The sequence below is a fragment of the Propithecus coquereli genome, unplaced genomic scaffold (genome assembly GCF_000956105.1).
Source record: "Propithecus coquereli isolate 6110/MARCELLA unplaced genomic scaffold, Pcoq_1.0 Scaffold62, whole genome shotgun sequence".
NCBI classification, from domain to species: domain Eukaryota; kingdom Metazoa; phylum Chordata; class Mammalia; order Primates; family Indriidae; genus Propithecus; species Propithecus coquereli.
The window spans coordinates 2,020,972-2,040,261 of NW_012152174.1; the positions used below are offsets into that span (position 1 = coordinate 2,020,972).

The 19,290-nt window shown below is 42.5% G+C and overlaps 1 protein-coding gene across 1 annotated transcript in view; it reads right to left on the bottom strand.

The window, feature by feature from the left end:
* The window catches only part of MCC (mutated in colorectal cancers), a 250,775-nt gene that overhangs the window by 91,896 nt on the left and 139,589 nt on the right, over nt 1–19,290 (bottom strand). Inside the window, exons 2-3 of the mRNA XM_012659508.1 lie at nt 16,172–16,285; nt 5,995–6,137 (exon numbers count right to left, since the gene is read on the bottom strand). Coding sequence (XP_012514962.1) covers nt 5,995–6,137; nt 16,172–16,285 — 257 coding nt within the window. The remainder of the gene's footprint in view (nt 1–5,994; nt 6,138–16,171; nt 16,286–19,290) is intronic.

Below are 19,290 nucleotides of genomic sequence, written 5' to 3' on the forward strand. Positions count from 1 at the left end.
TAATTTCTTTCTATTTTTTAGTAGAGACGGGGTCTCGCTCTTGCTCAGGCTGGTTTCGAACTCCTGAGCTCAAACAATCCACCTGCCTCAGCCTCCCAGAGTGCTAGGATTACAGGCCTAAGCCGCCGCGCCCGGCGTGTCCTTGGTATTTTGATAGAGACCACATTGAATCTGTAGATTGCTTTGGGTAGTATTGACTTTTTAACAATATTAATTCTTCCAATCCACGAGCATGGATACCTTTCTTTGGCTAAATTTATTCCTGGGTATTTTATAATTTTTGTAGGTATTATAAATGGGATTGCTTTCTTGATTTCTTTATCAGATTGTTCATTGCTGGGGTATATAAATGCTATCTTTTTTTTTTTTTTTTTTTTAGTAGCAAAATTCCTACCAGGGAAGGCTATCAGTTCCCCAATTCCTCTGTTTTTTTTCATACATGTGGTTATAGTTTAATAGATTATTCTTTTACATGCCCACTGCAACATGTGAATTACACACCAACAAGAGTGTACACATAGGCACACATACTATATAGTTCTAAGATGTTTGTCATGTAAATTAAATAGGCACCAAGTATTTCATGGAATTAATGATTTTCATTCAAAATGTCAGTAATTCTAGGAAAACTGGATGGAAATGACCAACTATACAGATAGAATTTTGATTGAAATCTACATTAGCCAGGAACCCATACTTACTTTGGTTATCTGATATTTTGGTGTAAATGTGGCCACAAATTAGTCTTATTTTATTAATATCATAGGAACATATACTCCTTTGAAATACTATTATGTTCTTCAAGTTCTATGGATATTTATGATGAGAGACTTCACATATTATAAAAGAAATACATTGTATGGAATTATAATTTATTTAGATATACTTCAGAGAAAGTTAGATTGTATTTCATATGCTTTCATAAATCAGACTGAAATAAATGCTACTGATTTTTATATGTTGATTTTGTATCCTGCAACTTTACTGAATTCATTCATCAGTTCTAACAGTTGTTTGGTGGAGTCTTTAAGGTTTTCTAAATATAAGATGATGTCTGAAAACAAGGCTAATTTAACTTCTTCCTCTCCAATTTGGATGCCCTTTATTTCTTTTTCTTGTCTGATTGCTCTGGCTAGGACTTCCAGTACTATGCTGAATAATGGTGGTGAAAGTGGGCATATTTGTCTTGTTCCAGATCTTAGAGGAAAGGCTTTTGATTTTTCCTTGTTCTGTATGATGTTAGCTGTGGGATTTTTTATATATGGCCTTTATTGTTTTGAGGTACTTTCCTTCTATACTCAGTTTGTTGAGCGTTTTTATCATAAAGGGATGTTGAACTTTACTGAATGCTTTTTTAGTATCTATTGAAATTAGCATATGGTTTTTGATCTTGGTTCTGTTAATGTGATGTAGCACATTTGTTGATTTCCATATATTGAACCATTCTTGAATCCCTGGGGTTAATTCCACTTGATCATGGTGAATGATCTTTTTAATGTGTTGTTGAATTTGGTTAGCTAGTATTTTGTTGAGGATGTTTGCATCTATGTTCATCAGGGATATTGGCCTGTCGTTTTCTTTTTTCTTGTGTCCTTGTCTGATTTTGGTATCAGGGTAATAGAAACAATAATTTTTTGAAGTGCGTTTTTAAGGTATATGAATGAGAAGAGCCACTTCTACTTCCCCATTTGGTCCCTGGATCCAAAAAAGCAGCACCATATACTGTTACTAGTTAGGAGCATTTACCACATCTCCAGGGCACTGAAAACAGTTATCTCTCAGATGGTGCCATAACTAGGTCTGCTATCATATGGACTCAGGCCATAATGCCACTTGTCATCTAACTTTCTGCTATGGACTAAGTTGAGTCCCACCAAAATTCTTATGTTAAAGCCCTAACCCCCAGTGTGATGGTGTTTAGAGATAGGGCCTTTGGGAGATGATTAGGTTTAGATGAGGTCATGGGATTAGTGACCCCCTAAGAGGATACATCAGAGAGCTTGCTTTCTCTTTCTCTCTCTTCCCTTTGTGTGAGGGTGTGAGGACACAGCAAGAAGGCGGCCATCTGTAAGTCAGGAACAGAGGTCTCAAAGCAGAACTGAATTAGCTACTACCCAGTCTATGGTATTTTGTTATGGCAGACCAAGCTGACTGACACACCTTCAGAAGTCCCCCTTTGACTTGTAGACTACACATTTTGGATCTCCACGGACTACCATTAGCTCAGAGCCAGTGTCCAATAATCACATGGTTTCTCTCTTTTCTCCACTGCACAGTCTCCCTTGTAAGTGGCTGCAGTTCTCTTTGGAAGGGGTAGAAGGACGATCTACTGTATCTACTTGTGGCAGGGCTGTATACATCTTCCCCCTCATCCAAGGGGCTCTGGGTCTGTGAACTGAGTCAGTAAGAATTGGGTAAGAGGCCATGATTCTCCATTGTGATGGTGATTCAAATCTCTGTTCACCAGACCAGAGGGTTTTTTTTTATTTTTTCCCCACAAGGATCAAATAAAACTTCAGTAGGCTTCCCATTTATGTCAGTTCTAGAGACTCCATGATCAATCAGCCACTACCAAAGATCCCATCCCTACAGGTCAAACCTTTTTGATTACTACTGTGGCCCTACTGATTGACACAGTAACCAAGCCCACATCGACTCCAGTAGTTCAGTGGCACCAAAGACCCCATTTTAATGACATCATCTCCCACCCAACATTCCCAACTCCTAAGGCCTCTGAATTCCTTCTACTAGGGAAGTTCTGGTGTTTCAACACCATTTAACGTAGAGTCCTCTGTTGAGGCCACTTTTCAGTTATTCTGACTGTTGGAGCTAACACACTGAATCCAGAATCTTTGGTACAAACAGTCATATCAATAAATTCATCATCAATCCAACACTGCATCTCTCCCTCCCTGGTCTAGAACCCTTAGGTCCAAATCCCACACATATTTCCCAAGTTTCTGGGGATATAAACAAACAGAATCTTATAAATCTTCTGGTGTTTACCTGTATCTTTCCAGGTTGGATTTTCTATTTATCCCCTTGAGGCATGATGAAATTTGACTATTTTTAGGCCTAAAGATAAAGACCAATGAAGTAGGAATAGGACATGACTATATCTGCCACCTCCTAGCTGGGATGAGGTCATTACATAGTTTCTAAGCAAGGTAGGACTAGCTTTACCACATGGGGAGGGAGGGCTGCCTGTGCAGGAAGGGAAACAGTGGGATTTGTAGGCTCCAGGTGTTTGAGGTTTTTTTTTTGTTTTGTTTTGGTTTGTGGTATTGTTCCAGGTATTTGAGTTCTTTTGAATCTACCCAAATGTCCTCATTCAGATTCTCACCATTTCATCTTTTCCTTTCAATGCTCAATCTTCACTGAAGTGATGTGATGTAGCTATGAATTTAACTTACATTGGAATTCAGCAACCTGTAGTGTCTGATTCTTGGCTACATTAGCCTGTGGTTATAAGAGATGGGGGAGTCTAGAATAGTCATAGAAGTTGCCTGGTTCTTTGACTATGACCTGAGGTAAAAATTTAAAACTATGAGATTGTTTTTTTCTTTCTTTAAGCAATCCATTATTGCTTAAATGTGGGAATACCATAGCTTACATAAACTATTTCCTTATTAATGATTTTTCAGCTTCTCCAATAAATTCTTAACTCAGGCCAGACTCAAGTGACAAGAAAATCTATATAGTACAAACATTGTACCTGACCAGTATAACAATCAATTTTCTAGACCCTGGGTATATGCCTAGCTCCTACTGCATTGGGCCTATCACAGCATCTTAGGAGGTGAGACGGTGATAGTTAATTTTAGGTGTCAACTTTATTAAATTAAGAAATACCTAGAGAACTGGCTAAGCATTGTTTCTGGGTGAGCCTGGGTGTTTGCAGAGGAGACGAAGTGTGTTGGTGGACTGAGTGGCGAAGATCTACTCTCAATGTGGGCTGTCACCATCCAGTCGGCTGGGGGGCTGGACAGATGAAAAAAGGTAGAGCAAAGGCAGATTTGCACTCCTGCGCTCTCTCTCTCAGAGGTGGGACACTCTTCTCTTGCTCTTGTGTATCAGAACTCCAGGATCTCTAGCCTTTGGATTCCAGGACTGGCACCTGCATACCCCCAGGTTCTCAGGCCTTTGGCCTCGGACTGAGAGTTACACCCCATTTCCCTGGTTCTGAGGAAGGCTTTTGTACTTGGACCGAGCCACACTATGGCATCCCGGGGTCTCCAGCTTGCAGACGGCCTGTCATGGGACTTCTCAGCCTCTACAATCACATGAGTCAATTCCCCTGATAAATCCAACACTCTTGGTTCTGTCTCTGCAGAACCCCAACACAAAGGCCAAACCAATTTCCTGGAGTGCTGAGGGTTGGGGAGAGGCTTTAGCTTCTGGAGCTCAGAGGATGAGAAGAGCTTCTTCATCTCACTAGTCCACATGCCTACAAGTCTTCCAGCCTTGCAGGGAGTCCCCTCAAGGAGGGCCCAGCTCATCTACATAATGAAAACTTGGGAGAATTTAATGTGACATCTCCACAGATGCAATCTTCCTTTAACAGGCACCAATAAATGTTTATGGTCAACAAGCTCACTGTATTTTACAGTGAAGCAGTTTGGCCACTGCATTCCATTTAAACATCTTGAAATTGAGTTTTCCAGGTGACGTGTGGTGCATTTTTTCACAACTCACTGAGCCCATTTGCTTTCACTTTCTCAAGTGTTTAAAAGTGCAACATGTTTTAATGGAAATAACAAATTTGCCAATGTCCTCTGTCAGGCTCCTTTAAATCTGCTATAATTATTTCTTTGGGCTGAAAATTCTTCTCTGCTCATGTATTTCTAACCTGCAATCATTCTGAAGACCAGGATACAATTTAAAAGCCTTGAGGTTCTAAATTAAAATATGAAGTTTATTGTATGGCTCCAGCTAGCTCAGTGCAAATTTTTCCATGAAAATAAATTCCCATTAGTACCCTCATCAAGAAGCCCTGTCATGACTGTGACTTTCAGAGTTGGAACAAAATGCATCCAAAGTTTCCTCTGACTTCTAGAAGGAGAGTTTAAAGTATCTGCCTCTAAAGCTGTTTTATTTGTGGCTCATATAAACACCTAGTGAACAAAGCACTCTTTCTCCGAAAAGGTAGGCGCCAAACATTTGCTTTCTTCAGGCTGTCCCCTAAGCACAGCCAGGAAGATAAAAAAGACCTCATCCTTGGCTCAGTAAGTCACTTAAAGCAAATGCCTGCTCTGAACAACAGGGTAGACACAACCTACTAAGCACTGCGTGCAGGAGACTTGGGGCTTATTATCTTATTGATAAGCCAGGATGGCAGAATCCCTACCAGTCACTTTCACGGAAAGAAAATTAAGTAAAGGCAGAGATATTGTGGGCTCTGACTCCACCTCTGCCCTCTGTTAAGTGTCACTCACTATTTCTAAGCCCCAGCTTTTTCACCAGTAAAACGATGGATCGAATCTTGCCGCCTGCCTTAGGTGTCTGGTAAGAGGATAAGTCAGTGTTGGTAAAGCAACTTGAGGTAAGCTTAAAACATAATTGGATTATTACAAGCCACATTAACAAATCTCTCAAAATCTCGAAGGGAAGCACACAGTTTGCACATCTAGAGCAGACCTGGTGGAAAAAAGGGCGGGGGTGATAGGATGCCAGGCTCTAGGACAGAGGGAGCTCCATTTAGAACTCGTTAATAAAGCATTTCATTCAACTTCTGATTCTATACCCTATCAATAAACTGAGGATCACAACCCCCATCCTGTTTACCTTCCAGGGCTAGTGTAAGGATCAAAATCAGAACAGAATAATGGAGGTGAAAGCACGTGGTTAACCAAGCAAAGGTAAAGTACTTTAGAAACGGTAAAAATTTTAGTTGCAAAGAAAACATCATTATGATTCATAGGGGCGACTTCATCTCCAAGACCGAGGTTACAGCACAGAGGCGCAGAGAGAAAGCAGAGAGCGTAGCCCGCATACCTGATGGTGGTGCCCTGCAGGCGGTCTATCTTCTTGTTGAGCTCGGCGATGATGCTGTGCAGCTCTGTGATGCGCTCCTCGTACCGAAGCGTCGTCCGCTCCTGCACATCCTCATGCTCTCTCATGAGGTGGGACTGCTCACACTGGGAACAAGAGAACAGGACAGAAATGCCCATGAGTCGACGCACCTGGAGGCGGGTGGGTCTAAGTTTTACGGCTGCAAACCATTGTAACCTCAACGTTGAGTATGCCCCGAATAAAACACACGCCAGCTTGTTGGCTGGCAATCCCAGGATCACATCAACAGCTCAATTTTACAGTGCCCCTAGTGGACATCTGAGTCCTTGCCTTTCTCTTTGGGGAACTGTCCCTCCGCCATTGCACACAGTCTTTGTGGCGACTAACCAGGTACGCTGTCTTCACCTAGCCAAGAAATGGGTGAGTGGCCCCATCCGGAGCCATCAGTCACTTTCTTTTGGGAAACTGAATCTTGAGCAAACAGACCTAAGGTTGCATGGAGTCGATTCATCAACAGCCCTGAAGAGACTGTCCCTTAGTTCCTGGTACCTTATATCCTCAGAGCTTCCTTCGCAAGTTCCTTGATGGCAGTTCAGTTTCCCTTTTACCAATTCACTCCCTTTTTGCTGAAGTTTGCCAGAGTTTGTTTCAGCTACTTTTCAACCAAATAATCCTAAATGGCATGACACCATGTCTTACCTGGCAGGATTAGCTGCAAATGTAATGCCTTCCATTATCCTTTCCTCCCAGAATATAAACTCCTGGAAGGCAGGGACTAGGTGTTTTCATCATTTAGCCCAGCACCGGCATACGGCCTGGTTCACTGCGGGTAATCCGTGAGTGCCATGGAATGAATCACACTGTCATGAAGACTGCTTTCAGAAATAATAGCAAAAGAGGCTGATGAGTTTCCTTTGCTCAGCATTTGATGAAGAGGCAGATGTTATAAAAACATTTTTGGAGCCAGAGTTTAAATCCTAAGGAACCTGTTCGCCTCTTTCCCTTCTCTCTACCCTCCTTACCCCCCCACCTGTCACCGTGCATTTAATCTCATTTACATAAAAACAAAACACTCCTCAGTGATGGAAGAAGTAGTGTATAGCTTGTGTCCTTGTCTACTACATTCCGCCTTGATTAATTTCCTGTCAGCACAGGAATTTTCATTTCATTTTCAACAAGGTTTCCCTAATGCCAAGAGCCATATGTACTCGCCAGCTTTGCAGTTTGCACCTCCAGGCCTGGTGGCAGGCACGGAAGGGGTATGGCTTCTCACCCACTGCCTCCAATGCCCTCCCCTCCCTCCTTAAATCTGCTAGGTCCAGTGATATAACAGGGACGAAAAGCTTTCAAAGACAAGCAGAACACTGCACTAAGCCTAGCTCAATACTGAAACAAAAGCACTCAACAAAGAAGTCTAACCAATACATTGGTATAAATCATGGTAGGGACCACACCTCAACTGCTTGGTCAGTACCAGTGTAACTTCCTGGAGGTTACTCAGAGCTCCAGAAACAAGATCGGAGGCAATGAGGTTGTCGAATGCTGTATCATAGACCTTAGTGGGACAATTACTTTCAGAAAAACACTGACATAAACTAATGTTCTTAGTGACAACCTGAAAGATCAAATAACCTCCACTCCAGGTCAGGCACATGAAAAATAAGTGGCAACAGAGGCAGGGATCGAGGCTGAGTGAAAGCCACATCTACATGGAAGTTTCCCTAAACAGCAATACTGTAACAGGCCATAATATGCTTACCATGAGTTTAGGCCTTTTTCATCCACCACACTTTGAAAGGAACAAGAGAAGTCTACAAAATGACAGTATTTCAAAGACAGTCTCTGTGAATAAATGAAAAAGCTTCATATTTCTCTGGAACATACACCAACAACAGAATATCTATGAGCTCTTACTCCCATCCTCAGGTGTGTGTGTGAACATGTGCATATGTAGTGAACACATCCACAGAGGCCACCAGTTCCAGATTGTAACATGACTATAGGACAATGCCCAGTTTCCAACCATGATCTCATCTATGCCACGACACCTACATTGCTGCATTGCTAGTTCCCCTCTGGTTTCCTATATTCAGTTCTCTAGGGCTACAAAATAATGTGAAATGCTTCCACTTATCAAATCAGTGAGCTCTCACTCCCCCTTAATTCCCCACCCCTTCTTCCTTCTTTGCAGTCTTATAGCTCAACAGGCCACTACCACCACCTAGGCTGACAAGAAACTACAAAAGCCGATTAACGATGAAGATGTGCCAGTGTTCACATAAGAAAAAGGCACATGATCAACTGGTAACCACCAAAAGACCACCCTTCGGCATCCCTATCAACTGTTGTGAGCTGCCTAAAAGGGAAGGTCCTGTGGGGCTGCCCAGGTTGCAGGATGTCAGACAGAGAACAAGAGCAGGCTTCGGGTTTGCACCATCTCCGCCCAACTCCAGCTGCAAAGCCTGCCTGCAGGGCACGTGTATGAACATGAGGTAACAGGAAGCCTGATGATTCAGTCAGACCAAATAACATTCGTACATAAAAGGAGGAAAAAAAGATTCAAATTGTATATTTGCAACTCAAGGGTTCATTTGGGAGAAGCAACAAGAATATATTAGAAAAAAAAAATTCTCTTAGCTGAGAGCAAAGATTTTATTTGGTTTACATTCCTGTATTTTTCAATGTTTTTAGAAAATGGCAGACCGCCTCTATAATTTAATACTCCCTCTGTAAATATCAGACATTCCTTGATTTCTTGTTTTGTTATTATGCAAACAGGACTGTGCTGGGTGCCCTGGAGGAGGTGATTATGACACATACTTTGAAGGGAACTGTGGTTACAGCTCCCAGGTGGACAAAGAATCCCAGACTTCGGGAGAACAAGAAACACGGACGGAAGCGTGGGGTGCAGAGAAGAGATGGTAGAGTAGTACACTGGGGAGTCTTCTCTTCTTGAAAAGAGAATAGTGGAAAATAATCATCAAAACAAACCGCCAGCCCCCGATGTGTGACTGGCTGAGCGGCCATGGCTCCAGTTCTTTGTGCACACTCATCGTACCAGCCGAAGATAAGCTGGAGCGCTGGTCTCAAAGCCCAGTGAAAATCCTCTCCGTGTTTCTAAACTGAGCTGCAGGGAAAAGCAGAGCAACTGCCGCAAGGGCCGGGGTGCAGGACGAAACAAGCCACCTCCTGCAGGAGCCAAGAAAACCCGACAGGACACCTGATAAACAGCCCCAGTTAAATCACACAGGAGTCATCCTCAGGAAGGTGGCCCCTGAGTGCGGGACAAGTGGAAGATGAGTGGGTGTCGCCCAGGGCAGACGAGCCATTCTGTACACAACTGTTGCCTCTCCTGCTCTGGCGACCTCCCACAAGGCAGGCATGGCCTCTTACAGCGGGGACCAGTTCTGGTCCCACACCCTAGTATCACCGCTGCCCAGTGCCTCTCACCACCCAGAGTGTCTGTGGCCTGGGAGAACATTTTTTCACCAGGGTGGGAGGTGATCTCAGGTGTTCTGTTTCATAAGGACATAGGCTGGGCCAAGCTCAATTCTGCAACTCCGTGGAAGAGTTACCTGTGAGCATGCGCACCAGTAAAGCCTCACTCAGAAAGGTAATGTACTGACAGCAACCAGACAGGCAAAGGGGTAGTACTTCTATGATTACTAATTAACATTTACATAAACTTTCCAATTTTCAAGTTCAAACTTTAAGTACAGGTCAGGCGTGGTGGCTCACGCCTGTAATCCTAGCACTCTGGGAGGCCGAGGCGGGCGGATTGTTTGAGCTCAGGAGTTCGAAACCAGCCTGACCAAGAGCGAGACCCCGTCTCTACTAAAAATAGAAAGAAATTAATTGGACAACTAAAAATATATAGAGAAATTAGCCGGGCATGGTGGTGCATGCCTGTATTCCCAGCTACTCGGGAGGCTGAGGGAGGAGGATCGCTTGAGCCCAGGAGTTTGAGGTTGCTGTGAGGTAGGCTGACGCCACGGCACTCACTCTAGCCCGGGCAAAAGAGTGAGACTCTGTCTCAAAAAAAAAAAGAACTTTAAGTACACTATAGACATTTAAAAGAATGATAAAAGACTCACCCATTTTTTTTCATAAATCCATTAATAATTCTTTTTCCCAAATAGCATTCATTTCCCTCCAGTATTTTCTTATGTATATGGGGCTCCACCAGGACCACCAGGGGGGTGATCAACACCCAGCAGGGCCTTCCCCGAGACTCTGGTTTGCCACTATCCACGCACATAGTGGGATCATATTTCTCCCCCTTGAAGCTACCTGGCTTATTTTGGCCAATGAGATACGAGTGAATACACACCATTTTGCCTAGAAGCCTTTAATAGCTCCTATAGGATTCGTCATATTCCCTTCCCCAGGCCATGGCTACTAGCAACATACCAGATGGCAGAGGCCCATCAGCTTAAGAGCCTGGGTGGGGACAATATAGCACAGAGTCCCCTGCCAGCCCCAGTGAGCTCCTAGGAAGATATGAGAAATAAACCTTTGATATTTTAGGCCACTGAAAATTTGGGGTTATGTGGTATCACTGCACATCCTGACTGATACAACCATTTTGTAGATGAGAAAACAGACTAAATGTGAAGCAACTGATTTATTATAACTCAGGTAACAAGCAGAACCCTCTAAAAAATTCTGATTCCTGTCTATGCCACCAAGAGAATGAAGTTGTTGTAGCCACAATCTTCTCTCCTCTCCTTCGTTCTCACCCAGCTCCCTGACCTGTGGGTTTATCTCTTCCTTATCATTTGCCTAAGGATGTTGAGCGGTACACCTTGGTCTCATACTCTGAAATGCTTCTGCTAAACTTTGGGGAACATGAACACTATGCCTCACAATACTAAATGAAGGCTAGGAAAACCCAAACAGCTCTCTCCTCAACCCCCTGGGAGGATGGAAGTAGAAAAGGAGACATAAGGGGGTGTAAAATGGTAATTCAAAGTGTCTCCAGCCTCCACCAAGCCAGTATTGGTGCTGCCAAAGTCAATTACTCAGTAACAACTTTCTTAGCAGCCTCTGAGATCAAAGGCAGCCTCTTCTAGCAACGTTTACAAGTTAGGGATTATTTTCTTCTCTCTTACTATACAGAAACACCCCACAGAATTTCAGCTGAACAAAATAAAAAATGGTCTCAAACACCATGCTACTGCTTTTTTTCTATTATAACAGGTAATTGCCTCCAGGGTTCTCCCTCCTCCTAACCTATATTCAGTTTTTGACGGATTCTACAGGGCAACAAAGCCAGAAAGCCTGTGGTTGCAATGTCTTGTCCACCATGAATTTCTGGAGGTCAATATCATTACGAGTCTAACCTTCTCCTGCAACTACAGACTCTCAGTTTGAAAGGAAAAGAAGAAAGAAAAAAAAAAAAAGATTGAGATGGGATATGATGAAATTTTGTTTTTCCTGAATTTCATCTGGCACTTAACAGATAGCCTGAGTTTCTTCTCAAGATCTTAGCTCTCCTATCATGATGATGAAGCAAATTAAAACTCTATACTGGCCAGGCGCGGTGGCTCACGCCTGTAATCCTAGCACTCTGGGAGGCCAAGGCAGGCGGATTGTTTGAGCTCAGGAGTTTGAAACCAGCCTGAGCAAGAGCGAGACCCCGTCTCTACTAAAAATAGAAAGAAATTATCTGGACAACTAAAAATATATATAAAAGATTAGCAGGGCATGGTGGCGCATGCCTGTAGTCCCAGCTACTCGGGAGGCTGAGCCAGTAGGATCGGTTGAGCCCAGGAGTTTGAGGTTGCTGTGAGCTAGGCTGACGCCACGGCACTCTAGCCCGGGCAAAAGAGTGAGACTCTGTCTCAAAAAAAAAAAAAAAAAATCTATACAAATACTTGTGTCTACCCACATAAATTGGTGAAATTGCCTATATGCAAAAATGTTTAGTAAAAACAAGCAACATCATCATTTCAACCACTGAGAATAAAATCCTTTAGGCTTATCCCTGCTATGGATGCAATCCAGGGATAAAGCTATGAGTCAGCCTCGAGACAGACTGGTCTGAGAATGTGAGCCCTTGCTGGAAAAACCCTGTGCGATGTGGTCATACTAAGGCGCTTTATGGTTTTGTTAATGTTCTTCACTGGGTTTTATCTTACTCCACAGAGGCCATGGATCTTTCATCATCGCATTAGTCTCAGCTGTCAAACCTAAGAGCATTATGAACTGGATTCTGGAAAAATGCAATGCCATCGTTAATTTGTTAACCCTCTCGCCATCCTGTGCAGGGGGTCAGTACGACTCCCTTTTAAAGTATGCTAACAGTGAAGTCACTTTCTCGGGGTCACACTGGATTGGTTACAACTAATCCTACTTAGGGTATTTCCACTCTGACTCTAAATTCTTACCAGGTGCCCCCCTAAAGAGAAAGGGGGGGCAAGTCAGCTAAACAAAGAGGCATAAGCACAAATGGAAATGCCACTATGGAGCAAGCAGTGAGGGCAGTTTACTAAAGAGTAGACACAAGTAGGAAAGGAATGCAGTGGGGCGACCCTGACAAAGAAAATGCATGCAAACTGCATCGTTAAGCTATCTCAGAAGACAAGAGAAAGATAAAAGAAAACACTCTCCATTTCATTTAATGAACACCATGTAGGTTCTCTCCCTGAAAGCAGACAGGTAGAAAATTCAGGAGACTTGCTTTCCAAAGACAGAGAGCTCAGAAACAGAAAGTGTTCCATATTACTGCTTGCCAATTTCAAAGGGCTCGTAAACTTCTTTGATATGTCTCCTTCTGTAGTATTTAAAAATGCAGTAATTTAATTTAAAATAATTATTGGGACTAAATAAATAGCAAATATGCTGAACGCATCAAATCAGGATTCTACATGATCTTAGCCAGTTTCCCACAAGCTTGGTCCCCACCGGGCTGTTGTATGTGGGCACAAATGCATGTACATGTCTGCGTACCTGTCCAGCTTGGGAGAATAGGGATATGTTGTTTTCGGCCAGTACGTTTATGACAGTTTATTACACAGCAATAGAAAAATCAGTACAGACGTACTGTACTTTGTCTTCCCTATCATACCGATATTGGGCTTTTCCCTTCTTATCACTATTCTCAAAACTCTACCTACAGGTTGAACTCATTACCATGTGTAATGAACCTTCTTCCATTCAACCAGTTCCAGTGTCACCATTAATTATTCAGAAGATGTTGAACCTCTTTTGTTAGTGTGTGATGAACATAACCACCATTTACATTTTACACTTCAGTTTAATCATAGCACTATAATATTTAGAGAGCTGGTAAAACTTACTATAGCCACAGAGCATAAATTTACACATGAATTTGCTGTTCCATAATCTAGTAAAGCCTCAAACATAAATCATTTACCAAGGTGTATAACACGGAAAGCACAGCACAGTCATTTCATTGTTATTTTTTCTTGCATAAAAGGACATAATTAGGAATTAGAAATTTTCAGAAGTGAGATGACAGAACATAAAAAAAAATTAGAAATAAAATGAAAATGCATTTCAGAAATGAAGACTAAACTAGAAGGCACAAAAGACAGAATAAAAACAACATATAGTATCTCACGAGAAACAGAAGATGGAGAACAAAAAAAATTTTAAAAGGGAGAGATATAAAGGATTTAAGATGGTGACATCTTTGATAGGCAAAGAAGATCAAATATACAAATAACGGAAGTCCCTGAAAAAACAAAACCAGGGGAAAAAAACTAATATTAAACAATGTGATTTAAAAAAATCTTCCCCCAAATTAAAAAAGAGATTTCAAACTATAATTAAAAGAATATACAGCAAACCTGAGAATATCAAACTAGAATAATTAAGACTTACTCTATTAAAATTGCCAGAAAGAAAGAAAAAAGGAAAGCAAGAAAAGAAATGAAAAGAAAGGAAGGAAGGAAGGAAAATCCCTTAAATATCTAAAGTAATCAAGCGTGTTATAAGGGAAAGAAAGAGTATCATCAGACTTTGACAGCAACAGTCTCTGCCAGAAGAAAATAAAGCAATATATCCAAGGAACTAAAAGATGAGCCAAGCATTTTATATCCAGCAAAATGCCTTTCAAGTATGAAGGGCACGTACGCATTGTTATTAACATGCAAGAACTTTGGGGATATTATTCCCATGAGTCCATTCTGAGGAATCTACTAGAAAATAAGATGTAGGCAAAACCAAAAATTAATTAGTTAAAAATGGAGGGACATTGACATAAGAGCCATGGAGAACATTAAACCTATAGTCACTTGTGGAGGAGTAAACGATGGCTAAAAGGGACAGAGCGCACGATCCAATGGCTATATGGACAGGCAGCATTGATAACAGCACATCGGCAAAAAATTGGGAGAAAAAGAGCATAAAGGAAAAAGAATTTTTAAAACTCTTCTCAGTAACTATATTGGTTATGGTAGTATTAATACTATTATTCTGAGACTGTGTGTATATAATGTGGAACAAAGCAAATGAGTAATTATGCAATATTCTATGATCCCCTATAACCTTAAGAATCAGGATTCTTAGTGTGAAAGAAAGGAGATACAGATAAAATACAGAAGTAAAAATAGCCTGTAGTCTGAACTTGAATGGCGGGTATAGTATAGATTCCTAAGGTATTTTATCATCTTCAGTTGTATATATACATACCTATGTACATAAGTAAATAATTTCCTGGGTCTGTCTACAAAATAGGCCTAAAATCAGTGGGAAACTTATAAGCAATAAGCATCCTTTAGGACCCAGATTGTGGTCTTGAAATAGCATTTCCCGCGGAGAGAATGTTAATTCCAGGTTTGGGGTAAGAAATGCACTACCGGAGTCTGGAATAACAACTACTAGGCTCGTGTTAAAAGAATCAGGAGCTAAACTGACGAGGCTCTTACTGGCTAAACATAGTACAGTTTGAGTTTCTACATAAAAATAATTATGATGGATTGAAATTCAAATATGTTTAAATATATAAATTCATAATAATATTTCTAAAAAAGAAGTGGGCACATTCAGAGGATCACAGGGAATCAATTCATTATCTTCAAAAATGTTAAATAAATGGGAAGACTCAAGTGTTTATTCTGCTTTTCCTCTGTAAAATATACCATGTTTCAACAAATAGTAGGTTATGGGAAATGTCTCTCTAAAGGCATTCTAATTAACAGGTGAAAAATAGAACTAAAATATGATTTTTTTAACTAAGTCCTAACTAAGTAATAAACCTAGGCATTGAGTATCAACAGCTGGTAAAATCACAGAAATATAAACAACCAGGCATTTTGTGCCTCCTGGTTAAAAAAAATGATACCCTTTTATAGTCCTGCCAAAGGGATTGAACATGAATCTGACTGAGCCTCTGGATCCAGCTGCCAGTTTGCAGGAAATACAGGGAACAGAGAGACAAGGTGACCTGCACCGTAAGTGTGCAATTACCAACACCCAGACTGTGGGAAACTGAGTCAAACGGCCAGGTTTAACTGACAAATTAAAAAGCAGACAGAGAATGGAGGGAAAATCTACAGATTAAGAAATATAAAGGAAACACATTTTTTAAATGGGCAAGACTAAAACTCCACTGTCTGGAGATGCAAACTTGAGTGATAAACTACTATAAAGGTCGGATTAGTGGTCACCTTTGTGGAAGAGAAAATGTGGAGACTGGGATGGGACACACGGACAAGTGACTGGTCAATTCTATTTCTTGGGCAGTGGTTACGTAAATGTGCTATAAACGGAACGTTTGTGCCCCCCGAGAATTCACAGGCTGACACCTAAGCCCCCAGTGTGATGGTGTTTGGAGGTGGGGCCTTTGGGAGATAATCAGGCTGTGAGGGTGGAGCCTTCACGAATGGGATTAGTGCCCTTAGAAACAGAGAATGAGAGCGATGACCTTGCTCCAACACGCGAGAAGGTGGTCATCGGCAAGCCAAGCACCCAATCAGCGTGCACCTTGACCTTGGGCTTCCCAGCCTCCAGAACTGTGAGAAATAAATTTGTTGTTTAACTCACCCAGTCTATGGTTATTTGTTACAATAGCCAGAGAAGACCAAGACAGAGAGTTTGCTCATTAAGCTGTGATTTGTTTTGCTGGAATTTCTATATCCACATTTTATCTTAAAATAAAAACTTAACAAAAAACCATTTCTACATCCCTTACATGTGCCTTGGCCAATTTCTTTTCCAGAAGGTCCCGTTCCCGCTCTGTTTGCTGCAGACGTTTGTTGAGCTCTGCTATGTCTCCCTTCAGTGATGCCAGGGCTGCCGAATGGAGCTGCGGTGACAGAAAGGAACACAAGGTTACACTGCTGGAGAGATTCATTTCCTCCCCTTCCTTCCCTGTAACTAGCACAACCAAATAAAAAGCCCTATCATCCAAAAGGGGACACTTCCGAGAACAAAAGTGCTATTAATCTCAGGGGACGACAGACATAAATCAGGTGTGTTGCAGGCAAGCTGGGTTATATGGTCACCCTAAATGCTATGTGTGGGCAGTGGGACCTAATTTGGGACGGTATAATCAGGCCAGACAGCAAAACTCCTTCTTCCGATGACTTTCCTTGAGTTAGTGAGGAAAATCTTGAGAGCTAGAGCGCAGCTGGCCTGGCTGTCAACAGGCAAAAAAAAAAAAAAAAAAAAAAAAAGGCAGAACCACATTACCTTTTGCCTTTGGAAGATACGAAAGCTGAAGGGGCAATTCGATATTTTTTGCAATTCAGTCGCCCAAACTGCTGCATGTATGACAGACCAATGGAGAGGAGCTGAGCGTTAAGAAAAAAGTGGGAGGGCTCCTTTTTTAGGTGGTTTCCATTTATTTTCTTGCCAGTTCCTCCTTCCTCACTGCCCCCAGCAGACTGCACTGTCCAGACAGATGCTTCTTATGTGCTAGCAGCCCGCTCTCAGGGAAAGAACCAGAACTCTGATAAATGATGCCAGGAAAAGACAAACCAAGAATCCACCTAGATACCTTTCCCCAGCCAAGTCTCTTGGATTAACTAGAGTTGAATAGAATGTTCTTCAACCAATTGACAGGGGGCCCCATGCACTTATAGGATCTCAACCTGCTCTACTTTCAGGTTCCGAAGACTGAGTTTCAGCTGCACACACACCTACCACACACGTGGCTTCAGGACGATTGATGGGACTGTTTCTGAGACCAGCGCACTGGCCCCAGGGCAATGCCCCAAAACCTCCTCTCTGCGCCCCCAGTTCTCGTCTGCCCCACCCCACTCCAGGTGGAGCCCAGACCATCCCCTCACTGAATTCCATATTACATTTGAGTGAGTGACAAAAGTAGAACGAGCCCCTCCCCCCTTTATAGGCTTTCTGTAGCTTTTGTCAAGAAGGATTTAAAGTACAAAGTGAGCAAATGAGATAGATCTTTAAAGGTGGACACAGGACAGTGGTACACAATTCAACTTTGAAGATTTTCATTGCAGGTTTGGAAAAATGCTCTTGTCTGCAACCTGCCCCTGCACACACTGCATGTGGCTGGCAGGCATGGAGGTGAGGGTGGGGGGTGGGGAGCGAGGAGAGGAGGAGGAGACACAGGGTGGGGAGTGGGGTTTCAAAGCAGGAGTTTTTGTTAGACTGTAATAGCAGTGACTGGGACCTGACTTAGTTGCATTAGAGCTGCAAATCAACAGATCAACAGCCGATCTGAAACCAGGAATGCTTGAAATTTAAAAAAGAAAATGTCAGGCAATCTGGCAGTATTTGCCTTCTCATGTAGTGCCAGCGCCGCTCCGAAAAGGTCACTTTGGGTTTCAGATATAAGGTTGTGTGTGATGATTTCTCAGCACAAATACCAGTGTTCCCACAGTATAATATTTTTGAAACTGTTTTGTCTCCAGTGTGGTGGAAAGGGACCAAATTCACTCCCTTTCACAGCTGGGTTGCGCCCTCAGCCTCTGAACTGTCAACCTGGGACTTTACTTCGGCATCAGACACTGTGACACGCTGCACTATCATACCCAGTCTTAGAAGATTTGCCACCTCACCTCTGCTGAGAAGGATAAAATACGTTGAGAGCTAAAACGTTCTTTAAGAAATACAGGAGTGGGAACAAGGATCCCAACTCTGGGAGCCTCAACTGCTTTCCTCCTCGTAACATCCCCCCTCCTACTGCTAGGAAAAGGGCTGCCTGAAGGGGCTGGGAAGCTGTATGCTCCTCCACTGGCTTCATGAACTGGGCCAGATGGAGACACACACACAGTAGTTGCTTCCATCGCTGACGCAGCAGAGAGGTCCAGGATGGGCCACTGCCATGGGGGAGGGCACTGGGCTTGGAGCTGCTGATGCCTTCTGGCCTACTGGCTCTCCAGATGGCCAGGAAGAGCCGCAGGATGTGCATGGTGGCGGGCAAGTCCCTTCACTTCTCCGGATGGAAGGTATCTATCCGTAAAATGAGAACAGAGTTAAGAATCTCACACATGTGGAGAGTAGGAATTTGTGGTACGTGTACATTTTCCACCCAGCTATGGTGATGACACACTCTGGAATCTATCCATGAACGCTCAAATAAGAAATATTTGGACTAGATGCCAGCTCTGTGATCCCACATAAGGCTACAACTCCACTGACGGGAGGTGGAGGCGGGGAAGAAGTCGCCAAGGAGCTGCAAACCACGTTGCTTAGAAGTGGGCTGACAGACCACTCCCAGACCTCCTGTGCACTGCGCAAGAGACAAGTTGAGCTCCCACAAGACTGAGTGCTGCACACTCTACCCTTGAGAATTTGAGTTCAGCAGCTCTCCTGGTCCCACTTTGTCACTGACTCAGTAATCAAAAGCTGATGTGACCTCCCTTCTTTTGGGGTTTCACCCCCTTCACTCTGGCAGAGCTGGTGGTATACCTGCAAATTCAAAAGCTAGAGCGTTTGCAAGTGAAACTACAAGTAGTATGAAGGAACCTGTGTAGTTGTGTCAAGGCAAGCATGAAAAAAGAACATAGGTCCTTCTGGGTAATTACAATTTTTACTGATACCTAATAATTATGTATATTTGTGGGTTACATGTGGTATTTTGATACATGCATACAATGGGTAATGATCAAATCATGGTATTTAAGGTATCCATCACCTCAAACATTGATCATTTCTTTGTGTTGTGAACATCTGAAATCTCTTCTAGCTATTTTGAAATACACAATATATTATGGTTAACCATAGTCACCCTGGTGTGGTATCAAACACTAGGACTTAGTCCTTATGTCTAACTATATGTTTGTACCAATTAACCAACCTCTCTTCATCCCCTGCCCACCCTTCCCAGCCTCTACT